Genomic DNA, 12,384 nt, shown 5'->3' on the forward strand with positions numbered 1-12,384 from the left:
CAAAATAAAAGGAAATACTTGAGTGAATGAGGGATTCAATGTTGAAAGCAGTTGCAACCATACAGATGGGGTTTCTGAGTTAATCACGCAATTAAAACATCCCATCATGCTTAGGGTCACGTATAAAATGCCCCGTTTCCCATTATTTTGGCTACCATGTCTAAAAGAGATCAGTAACTTGGAAAGAGAGGTCTCAAAGGAGCATAGGGGGTTTAAAGGGTCTCAACCCAATTCAACACTTATGGGAGATTCTGGAGCAGTGCCTGAGTGTTTTCCACCACCATCAAGAAAACACCAAATTATGGACTTTCTCGTGGAAGAATGGTGTCGCATTCCTCCAATATAGTTCCAGAGACTTGTAGAATCTATGCCAAGGCACATTGAAGCTGTTCTCATGGCTCGTGGTGGCCCAACGCCCTATTAAGACACTTTACAGTGTATGCTGGTGTTTCCTTTATTTTGGCAGTTACCTGTATGTGTGCACTGAAAGTCATGCTTTGATTACAACTACATAAAAATCATGCAACTAAATATTAAAATCATGGTAACACACCAAGGCATAGAACTAAGGACACTTGGAATTGGAACTGCAAACACGTCCTAGAATATAGCTTGAAATACAAAGGCATGAAAACAACTAAAGTCTAACTAAAGCGTGGATGTAAACAGTACACAATGCTTTGTTGTTGAACTGTGTAAACGCAGAGTTCTATCAGTACAAGCATCTCAAAATTATAACATTATCTAGGAAATGCAAGTAGATAGACCGCCTTGTAGCGGAAAACAGATCAGTAACAAAATAACAAGCTCCTTAAACATAATGCCATATTGGCGTGAACGTTTCTCTCAAAATGGCTTTCAGCAGCAATGTAAACTAGAGCTTTTCAATCTTGTAATACACAATACCTATGTGAAACATGGCAGACAATGCCAATATGAAACAGCCTGGCATATTAATACACCAATTAACTAAAATCTTCATTTGGTAAGTCAAAAGGTCAAACCACTTGATAGCCAGTGCACTGTAACAGAATATTGGCAAGGAGCTTTTTTTAAATTGACCCCACAGTATGTCCTTCCTTCGATGGGGAATAAATGGATGGGTTGAGATGATGGTGGTGCTCCAGACATCCGTCCTTTGGTACAGGTTTCCGGTGAAAGCAGGGTGGGGTTGTTCATGGGATGTTACAAGGGAACATGGCTGAAGAGATACGACACTGACTCGCCGTTGTGTGTCCGGCGAATAGCCTCAGCTAGAATCATGGAGATGTCAATAACCTGAAGGGTGGGGGGAGAAAAAAAATGTATAAACCAAATTATCAGCCAAACTTATTTCCCCCAAAGATAAACATTTCAAACCAGAAAGAAAGCAATTGGTTAACGAAACACAACCACCAGTAGGTCAATGGCGTTGCGCCAAGGCAAAATCATTGCACTCAAAAAAATATTGAACAAAATGTTTTGCCAAGGCACACTTTGAAGATCCAGGATCAGTCCACATTTACTAGTATTGAATAGAAAATTCAGACAACCCCATACTAGAATAGTTTATAAATTTTTTGTCATCATGTTTTTGTGTGTTCTACGCGAGATAAATATTCCGAGGCCCATTCAAGTTACAGGTGCCACAGGGCGTGAAACACGCATTCTGACAAGCAGTCAATGCACAACAATTCTTCCTATCACGGGGAAAACAGGGGGATCTTAGCTTTTGATTCCTACTTTATTTATTTCTCCTAAATATGCACGAACTGCACCATTTTAAACCCTGAGTTTTTAGCAGTGGCATGGATAAGCGTGTTACCACTCCACAATCTGCTGTTAGTGCATATGGGAGAGTGGGGCTAAATGTAACACGGGTCAATTGTAGGGTAACTTGGGTTAAAATGCCATCATAACTCAAAATCATTTTGGGGGAGTGACTTCAATTTTGATGAGACAGATTTTTTGTTGAGTAGTCGCAACCGGGGGTGGTGGGGTCCTTTAAAAAAAAAAAAAAGTCACCAGAACTGAGTTTAAATCCTTAATAAATATTATAGAATCCCTATTACAAATTCTTCCAGAGGAAACACTGCAGTAACTAAACTCAAAGATTTGGAAACGTTCAGAACAGTAAGGAGTTAGACACAGTGTCACAGAATCAATCAAGCAGAAATGTAAGTAGTCCAGGCAACATGCTGAGCCATTGAAATTAAGATTGTTGACAGCCTGCTGCTTAGGTAATCATTGAACATTGTTTGGACAAAGTTTGAATGGTTTTCATGAGGTGGAGGGAGGTTGGTAAGTGTGCTTGTACTGGTGTCATGTGATCGGTTATTTGTGAAAGAAAAACATCTGTCAAAACAACTTATAATTTTTGAAAATAATGGAATGTTTATGTTTCAATTCCCCAAGTGATCTAAACTCTGCAACTACAAGGAAACATCAGGTGCTGAGCTACTGTGATGAGCTTGCGATTCTAACCTGTATTTTTGAACAGTGTTTCATCTTATCCTCCTGAGGGATGGTATTTGTGACAACCACAGCCTCAAAACAGGCGTTGTTGATGCGGGTGATAGCAGGGCCTGAAAAGATCCCATGGGTCAAGATGGCATAGACCTTTGTGGCTCCAGCAGACACTAGCCTGGATATACAGAAACAAAACATTTGGTTGAATCTCCACATTCTATTTGTAAACATTTTTTTTATTTATATTTAAAAAATATATATATATAAAAATAAAAAAAACTTTGCGATCCATACATTTTCTTTTCAGAGAATTCCTTAAAAACGGATGTAATAGCTCTGGTCTGTATTGGTTGTACATTTAAAATATTTTATATTCAGTCTCTGTAAATGTATGCAGCTTAAACACCGTAGCGACTAACTTATCTGCAGCGTGGCAGATGGTGCCGCATGTGTCTGCCATGTCATCAACCAAGATGGCCACTCGGTCCTTCACGTCCCCCACCAGGACCATGCGGTCCACCTCGTTAGCCTTCTTCCGCTCTTTGTGGATTAGGGCGAAGTCCACATTCAGCCTGTCTGCTATAGAGGTGACCCTGCAAAGGGAATCCACAGATTGGTACGGTTATGGTACTGCAAGTGATGTCAACCATTCCACAAAGTCACATCTATAGGAGGAAGGGAATATATAGTAAGACACCGTTTTATGATTAATCCAAGCACTGTAAGGACGGTATCAAAAATACTTTCCTATTACAACAAAATTGTTTACATAATAAGTCTCAATCAAATACATCGTAACAGTTGTTAGTTAGCAAAATGGTCATATCATAGACGTGGCATAAGCCAAAACCAACAAAATTGTTGTAATAGGCTGAATGAGGTGAACTTGACAAATCCCTTAAATAATGAATTGAGCAAGAACAATCCTTTCAACAATGCTAATATTTCTAACAACTAAAATCTGTCATTTTAACCCATTGTAATGATGAAGCATCTACAGGCCCATTGGCCTCCTCCAATCTACCTTTTGGCTCCTCCAGCATCAGGAGACACAATGGTGCAATTCTTCCACTCATTGATGTTCTCTTTGATCCATTTCAGCACAGCTGGCTCCGCGTATAGATTGTCCACAGGGATATCAAAGAACCCCTACAGAGGCATACAGTGAGCAAACCCGTGATAAGATAAAGGATCACTAGTCAGTGTCTTCAAACGGCCTTACTTGCAACAGATTTTTGAAGAAACTTTCACGTGGCTCACTATTGACAGCATGTTGTTTAGAAACAAAACCGATGCACGCACCTCTTCGGGGCAATACAGCCTGGGTTGACAACATGTAAACTATATTTTGATCCAAATGTTTATTAAAAACAAATACATGCAAAATAAGCACTTATACAGTTTACATGTTTACAAAATAAGTCTCAATCAAATACATCGTAACAGTTGTTAGTTAGCAAAATGGTCATATCATAGACGTGGCATAAGCCAAAACCAGACATGGTATCATGAACAAGATACTAGTGTGGCGGAAATAACTTCATTTGAGGGGGTTTTCGGTTATTAAAAAAAAAAAAAAAAAAAAAAATCGACTAACATCGGTTCAATTGCACTGAACAAAAATTATTGATCCCATGTTTCATAAGCTGAAATAAAAGATAACAGTAATGTTCCATTGTTTGTTTTTTGTTTTTTTGAGCATTTCTCCTTTGCCAAGATAATCCATCCACCTAACAGGTGTGGCATATCAAGCTGATTTAACAGCATGATCAATACACAGGTGGACCTTGTGCGGGGGACAATAAAAGGCCGCTAAAATGTGCATTTGTGTCACTCAACACAATGCCACAGATGTCTCAAGTTGAGGGGGCGTGCAAAGCAACCTCAAATGTCGTTTGAGAATTTGGCAGTGCGTCCAACTGGCTTCACAACCGCAGACCATGTGTAACCACGCCAGCCCAGGACCTCCACATCCAAATTCTTCACTTGCGGACCATCGGAGACCATCCACCCAGACAACTGATTAAACTGAGGGTTTGCACAACCAAATAATTTCTGCACAAACTGTCAGAAGCAATCTCAGGGAAGCTCATCTGTGTGCTTGTAGTCCAGGGTCTTGACCTTAGTGCAGTTCAGCATCGTAATCGACTTCAGTGGGCAAATGCTAACCGTCGATGGCCACTGGCATGCTGGAGAAGTGTGCTCTTCGCTGACGAATGCCTGTTTCAGCTGTACCGGGCAGATGCAGACAGCATGTGTGGTGTCAGAAAGCTGATGTCAACATTGTGATTTCCCCATGGTAGTGGTGGAGTAATGGTATGGGCATGCATAAGCTGCGGACAACGAACAATTGCATTTTATCGATGGTCATTTTAATGCACAGAGACACAGTCACGAGATCCTGAGGCCCATTGTCGTGCCATTCATCCGCCACCATCACCTCATGTTTCAGCATGATAATGCACGGCTCCATGTCGCAAGGATCTGTACACAATTCCTGGAAGCTGAAAATTTCCCAGTTCTTCCATGACCTACATACTTACCAGACATGTCACCATTGAGCATGTACGGGATGCTCTGGATCAAGGTGTACGACAGCGTTTCAGTTCTTGCCAATATCCAGCAACTCCGCACAGTCGGACAACATTCCACTGGCCAATCAACAGCCTGATCAACTCTAAGCGAAGGAGATGTGTTGCGCTGGATGAGGAAAATATGGTGGTCACACCTGATACTGAATGCTTTTCTGATCCAAACCCCATACCTTTTAAAGGTACAGTATATGGTGACCAACAGATCCATATCTGTATTCTCAGTCATGTGAAATACTTAGATTACGGCCTAATGCATTCATTTAAATTGACCGATGTCCTCATATCACTGCAACTAAGGAAAATCTTTGAAATTGTTGCATGTTAGGTTTATATTTTTGTTCAGCGTACTTGAATCCAATTTAGTTCAGGCGGGTTTTGTGAGCCCAATGCAACATTTATCTAGAGACATCAAATCAGTCATGAGAGAAATGAAGTCAAGAACTATATGGGATGCTGGGCTGAAGGGAGTTGTACTTTTCACTAAGAAAATATTCAACCTAGTTCAGCACAGAACCGTAGTAGTGAACTACAATGACCATAATCCATTGCGCTGGTTCTTTTCCGGCTCAGACAGATAGATTCACTGATGCCTGCTACGTTAGGTTAGATACACCCAAGACCACACAGGAGGAATGTAGACAAAACGACAAGAGGGGTAGAGAGTTCGTGAAAGTATGCCTCATCTACTTCGAAGAACTAGCAAAATGATTATCAGACAGCTCTGCAGCATATTTAGGCTGGCTGGCTTAGCTAAATAGGGTGACTAAAGACAGTAAAGTACGGGGAGAACATAGATAACGTTAGATATTTTTCTGGCTGGCTGCTGCTGCCTGAGCAGTGATGAGATGACTTTTAGGAATGACAAAAATATACATTCCTATGCGGACCTGACAGACAAGGGAATATTTTCAATGTTTTGGCAATGAATGTTCACCATTTTTGACTGGCTTTTACATTAAAAAGCTCTAAATAATTTTATAATGCATTTAATGTAAAATACAAAAACAAATATAGAAACTGAAAACCATGATTATTTTGTAATAAACTAAAACCAAATAGACTTCAAAAAGCTAATTTCTCAGCACTACAAAAATACATTTATCTGAAACCAGCCACCTAGGATTCCCCACAAGCCAGCTTCTTGTCAAGCAACAATTACACCTGATCGCTCAGAATCCTAACCCAGCCTTCTCCACTTGCGATGTGAGTGCATCATTTGTGACATTGTCAGGCAACCCATTTATAGTAATTAACTATCTCATAGCCTAATCAATCATTTGTACTTAGTTGTCACACTAGTGACTGCAATATAGATGGAACAAACCAAATAATGTGCCAGAAGGCTCACCTGTATCTGCGAGGCGTGCAGGTCCATGGTGATTATGTGATCGGCTCCTGACACTGACAACATGTTGGCCACCAGCTTTGCAGAGATGGGAGCCCGACTCTGTTTAGAAAAACATTGCTAATCTCTATTCTCATACAATGCATGCAGAAGGTCCATTGAGAAAATGCAATTAAAACAATTTACTAAGAGGGAGATCAATTTCCTTTTGAATTAGCTTTGGCAGTTATATTCTAATCAACCAAATTGGTTTGCCCAATATGGCATTTCTGTGGAGCAGTCAAATATATGAAATCAAAGCAAATAGACTGATTTATATGGATGTGAAGTGTGTTGATGCTGTGAACAGAACAAACTATTTAAGTTTCCCTCACCCCCACCTTGTCCTTCTTGTCTTGTCTTGCATATGGGAAACAGGGGATGACAGCCGTGACTCGTGAGGCAGAGGCAATCTTACAGGCATTGATCATGATGAGGAGCTCCATTAAGTTATCATTAATCTCACCACAACCACTCTGGACAATGTAGACATCCTCTCCTCTGACACTCTCCCCGATCTCCACGCTGCAGGATCAAATCATAGACTGTGTCAGACAGTAGGCAGTATACATGGTGACAGGTAGAGAACATGAAGACCAATCTGTTAATGTACATAAATCATGGCATCATGGGCTTCTAGGTCAATAGACAAAAGCACTCAACGAATGATCCATATATTCACAAAAAAAAAAAAATGCTGTTCAAAAATTTAAAACCCCTCTCACGCGCACTCAATAAAATCAACTATATGTAGGCTACTAAGATTGTCTGATGCTTTAAGCAAACAGTGATTCAATAATTAAGACAAATGACTCAAGAGGGAGCCAGAGATCAAGATAGCCTAACCAGCAGGAGGAAAGGGTTCGTGAACCAGCACCCCCCACTGGCCTTCGCAGATTCTGCCATTATGCTCAAGGAAGTTTGCGATAATAGGTTACACCAGGGGTCGGCAACCTTTCCATTTGCAATGCCAATTTATCTTACCCTTTCTAACGATCTGCTCGCCAGTTATGATTTTCATCTGCACATTTGTGAAAGCGTTTCATTTATTTTATAACAAAGCATCCATATCGCAAAATCATTGTCATGTGATTAATAAAAATTATATAAAAATGAATTATACAAATCTAAAAGTATTGCCGTCTATGTAAAAATAGCCTACGTAAGTTCAACAATAAAAACATTGCAGTAAGAAATATCCTGATAAAAAAAATAAATCACACGGTTATGCATGGCCTGTCTGCAAGAAACTTGAAACATTGTATCAACTAGGTCCAGCACAAGCTTGCACAAATAAACTTAAGACATTGTATAAAATATTCTGGACCCTCAGAGTTTTGCCAGTGAGCTTCAGACAGAAACAGATGTAGGCTATTTGCGCTAGAGATAAGAAGCAATCAGGTAAGACAATTTTATGGTGTTTCCACCGGATCAGAGCGTGACTAATAGATGCATATCTGTATTCCCAGTCATGTGAAATACATAGATTTGGGCTTAATGAATATATTTAACATTTACTGATTTCCATATATGAACTGTAATTCAGTAAAATTGTTGAAATGTTGCATTAATATTTTTGTTCAGTATAAAATTACTTGCTGTTTGAGGTGAAGAAAAACTTACTTTAAGAAGTTCCTCAGCTCATTAGTGGTGGTGAGTGAAAGACATACTATCAGATCTCCAAGTGGGCACATTTATAAGCCTACATTTGTGCGCAGGCCAGGTAGCCTAGGCCTACTTCTATGCGTATTCAGGTGTGCATCCTTAATCAACATTGACAGGAGCACTCCAAACAAAACAAATAATAAATTGACAAATCGTAAATGGAACAAAATAAACCAAAACTTGTTTTTCACAAGTGTAGCCTAGGTTGTGTGCTCTGGGAATTAACAGTAAATGTACTACTGGTGGTATTGGTGTGCCATCCCCGCGGCCTCCGCAATGGATTAGTCCACTGAAACAGGCGTCAATCAAGACGTGCCATTTTTTGCAACTGCTCAACAAAACAATCTCAGGTTGACCAACAGCCCATCAACCAGTCAACTAAATGGGGTCAGGCCTAATTCAGTCATACATTCCTGTCCTAACAATTATTCTGGCGTTTAAAACTGCAATATGTAATTGTTTGGGCGACCCAACCAAATTCACATAGATCGGTCACTCATTTAATGCAAGACTAAGGAGCAGTAAATACCTTTTGTGGACATTTTCTATGCTTCCCATTTGTACATTTTCTGCATCTTTTACTTTTCAGTTTTCACCAGCTTCAAACAGCTGAAAAATTCAATATATATTTTTATTGAAAATATATTTTGCTGCGGTTTAGACGGTAGTGACTATTTTATACATTGCTTGTTTCTCCACAAACTGAAATTAGGCAAACTATTAGAATTTTAGCAACCAGGAAATGGCAGAGTGATTCCTGCATATTATACCACCACCATTTAACTTGAAGAAACTGAGTTTGAACAACCCTATGGATGTCAAAACTCAGGATCAGCACCATCATTACAAACCTCCAGGTAAACCAACTCCTCAGGCTTTTTACATCTCAAAGGGCACTTGTTACTTATACCCGGCCACAGGTAAGCAAGTCAAAGACTACTGGATCATGGGATTTTACATCACTAATAGGAACAGTACAACAACTCACGAGTAGCAAGTAATGTGGCAATATGAAAAGATAAGTTGTCTTATCAAACCAGTTTCAATTATGTTGATGGGAAAATCAGTTGTTACAAATCAACTACCCTTAGTAGAGCAGTGGTTCCCTACCCTTTCCGGTTACACAATTTCGCTCTGTCCAGAGTACACCCTCATGTACATTTCAAAAGTAGAGCTATGGTCTTTTGTAGCCCAAAGGACACCAGATGACAGTATTGAGTAGTGTCATCTTACTGTCCAAATGCATTGTAAGCAGCCTGCAATACATTTGTATCTCTCGCTCTCATGAACAGGTTCGTACCTAAAACATACCATTAAATAAAGTTGAGGAAATTGAAGCCTACGCAGCCTGTAATGGGGTAAGAAGGCAGAAAAAATAATAAATCACAGGGAAAATATGTATACTTTCCTTATGAAACACCATTTTCTGCCAACATGCTAGTGGCTAAATGCAAATCCCAGATGTTGCGTATCGCATTTGCAGTACACACTGATAAACTAGTAATATCATCAACCATGTGTAGTTAACTAGTGATTATGATTGATTGATTGTTTAAGTTTAATGCTAGCTAGCAACTTACCTTGGATTCCTACTGCATTCGCGTAACAGGCAGGCTCCTCGTGGAGTACAATGAGAGGCAGGTGGTTAGAGCGTTGGACTAGTTAATTGTAAGCTTGCAAAATTGAAGGTAAAAATCTGTCATTCTGCCCCTGAACAAAGCAGTTAACCCACCGTTCCTAGGCCGTCATTGAAAATAAAGATGTGTTCTTAACTGACTTGCCTAGTTAAATAAAGGTGTATAAATATTATTTAAAAAAAAATCAGAAAAAAATAAAAAAAATCGGCCAAATCGATGTCCGAGTGTTATTTGAACTTGAAAATCGACCCTAATTAATCAACCATTCCGATTAATCGGTCGACCTCTAGTGTGTATATGTCGATTTCTTCAAGTCGGACATCATTTTAATCATGAGAATCTCCACTGTCTAATTAAGTAAGTCTGGTCAGCGAGTACATAGTACCGGTAGATAGTGTCCTTTACCCCTGAAAAAAAGATGCAGGAATGGCCATATACAGGAACTCCTCTGGATAAGGGCCACAATCACACACTATTGGGCCTTTGTGATAGGTCTCGAGTCATAATTATGCCTAAACCACTACGATTTCTGCAAACAATTATTAAAAACTGATGTGAAACCTAACCTTAACCACACTGCTAACATTGCGCCTAACCCTAACCTTAAATTATGACCCCAATGTTTGTTTTAGGCTGTGGTAACCAGTGACAACCTGCGAATTGTTACTTTCCTTTTCTATCCTTGTTTTGGTCTAACATGCTGAGTGCACATTGGCTAATGGCAGTAGACCTTGACCAATCGCGTCGTAGCACTGCTCATACTACAAGAAACATTATCAGACCATAATCCGACAAGGGTCTGGAAAACAGAACAGCCACCATCGGCTTGCCCTTCACCCGCTCAAACTACGCGAGTCCAGAGGTACTGATCCTAGTCCAAGTTCATACATAGGATCTCACCCCGATCATGAAAATTCGTCTGGGCCGGCAAAAAACGTGTTGTGTATGCCCGGCATTACAATAGTCCACATGGATTTTGGGCTGTTGCAGTTCCAACGTTAGGCCTCCTGCCCTTACCGTCTATTTTTTTAACCACAAAGCCAAGTAATGCTAGTTAGCTAGCTAGATTAGTTGTTTAACACGTTGGCCGTAAATTAATTGAGTTAGCTAACTAGCAACAATACCTACCACACTCACTCGCGCTTTCAATCGGCCATGTGGGCTAACTTTAGCTAACTGGCTAACGTTACTGTAGACTAGCTAACAACCAAAGCAACATCCCCAGGCAGAACATTCACCCACTGGTAAAATAACTAACCGTAGCTAGCTGGTACTCGGTCAAATATATGAATTGTTTAAAACACTTTTAACCTACCATGTCTCCTGGTTGCTGAATTTTTTGGTCACAACCTTCCCCAGCTCAAGTCCCAGGCGGTCGGAAATTCTTTGGCCAAGGTCCGGATGAGAGGTACCGCTGAATATCTTTATGTTAGGCATTTTGAAGGAATCCGGATTAAGTAACCAAACAACACCCTCACATAAATACACGGCTAACAAGCAAAACAAGTTCGCTAGCTTCTCTGTATCTAACCCACCAACAGGAGCCTAGAACTTGCGACGGTGACTCTTTTCCGCTGTGGTGTAGTTTCAGCTGCCAAACGAGAATGAGTTGGGTCGTTGTCTCATGTATTTTTCGGATTCTTTCTTCTTATTAAAATGTGTATTGTCGGATCGCAACCAGCTGAAAGCTGCATACACCGCCACCTACTGTACTGGAGTGTGAGGCCGACCTCTTCTACCTCGATGAGGTTTACCGGTGGTTGGCATCCAACGTCATTGGTGCATTACTGCCACCAGCTGGACGGGGTATTGAATGAGAAAATAAAAAACTGCGTGAACGGGGAAAAACGAGATCATATAAAATACCAAATTAAACACGTCAACTAACAAAACCCATCCTACTTCTTCAGTCACAGTCCACTCCAAAATGCATCCTTACAAGGGCTCAGAGGTCTGTGACAGCTGAACATTTACCAACAGGATTTCTTGAATGTCCTCGGCTATGAAATCCTGAAGACCCAAAAAAGGTACAGCTGCATTCACAATGATTCCTATTTACTTCCACTTCTTCTCCACTTGTGCTGTACAGATTATGAACACTGCAGTAAATAAAACAAAGTCCACTTTTTTAACATGTAGCATTTCACTATCCCTCGGTTCACTGGTCTTGGTGGCTCTACTAACATTGCTTCTTCCCCGCCACTCGTTCCTTCCAATCTTCTCACCGCCTCCAGATAGGAGACACACTGGACACTCCTTACCCTCGCCACCTCATTCTCACTCACCCTAACAAGGCACCCCAGGAATTCAGGCTCATGTTCACCTCCACAGTTGCAGCATTTCCCTTCATGATACTCTTCCCTTCTGCAAACACTTGACACGTGACCAAATCTTTTACATTTATGACACTGAATGGGCTTGCGCACAAAAGCTCTTACAGGGTACCTTAGGAATCCTAACTTATATGAGAAGGGAGAGACTCTTTATCAAAGAACAATAGCATGGATGAAGTAAATTTATTTTTCTCCGTCCACCAACCGGCCAGTCGACGTGCACCAGCCACTCCATTTACACTACCAGTCAAAAGTTTGGACACACATTTACTCATTCAAGGGTTTTTCTTTATTTTGTATTTTTTTTCTACAATGTAGAATAA

General features: G+C 40.4%; 1 protein-coding gene across 2 annotated transcripts; it reads right to left on the reverse strand.

The window, feature by feature from the left end:
- Nucleotides 1-440: 440 nt before the first annotated feature.
- LOC135550600 (ribose-phosphate pyrophosphokinase 1-like) lies at nucleotides 441-11,350 on the reverse strand. Of its 2 annotated transcripts, none has more exons than XM_064981567.1 (7): nucleotides 11,044-11,350; nucleotides 6,768-6,951; nucleotides 6,391-6,489; nucleotides 3,473-3,597; nucleotides 2,868-3,041; nucleotides 2,464-2,623; nucleotides 441-1,278 (listed from the first exon to the last, which is right to left on the reverse strand). In XM_064981567.1, exons 1-7 carry the CDS (start codon nucleotides 11,163-11,165, stop codon nucleotides 1,186-1,188), a joined length of 957 nt encoding a protein of 318 aa, XP_064837639.1. In that variant the 5' UTR covers nucleotides 11,166-11,350; the 3' UTR covers nucleotides 441-1,185. The 2 variants fall into 2 exon arrangements, with proteins under 2 accessions (XP_064837639.1, XP_064837638.1); XM_064981566.1 differs by having other exon boundaries at nucleotides 6,762-6,951.
- Nucleotides 11,351-12,384: the final 1,034 nt, after the last annotated feature.

Source organism: Oncorhynchus masou, chromosome 12 (assembly GCF_036934945.1).
Source record: "Oncorhynchus masou masou isolate Uvic2021 chromosome 12, UVic_Omas_1.1, whole genome shotgun sequence".
Classification (NCBI taxonomy): Eukaryota; Metazoa; Chordata; class Actinopteri; order Salmoniformes; family Salmonidae; genus Oncorhynchus; species Oncorhynchus masou.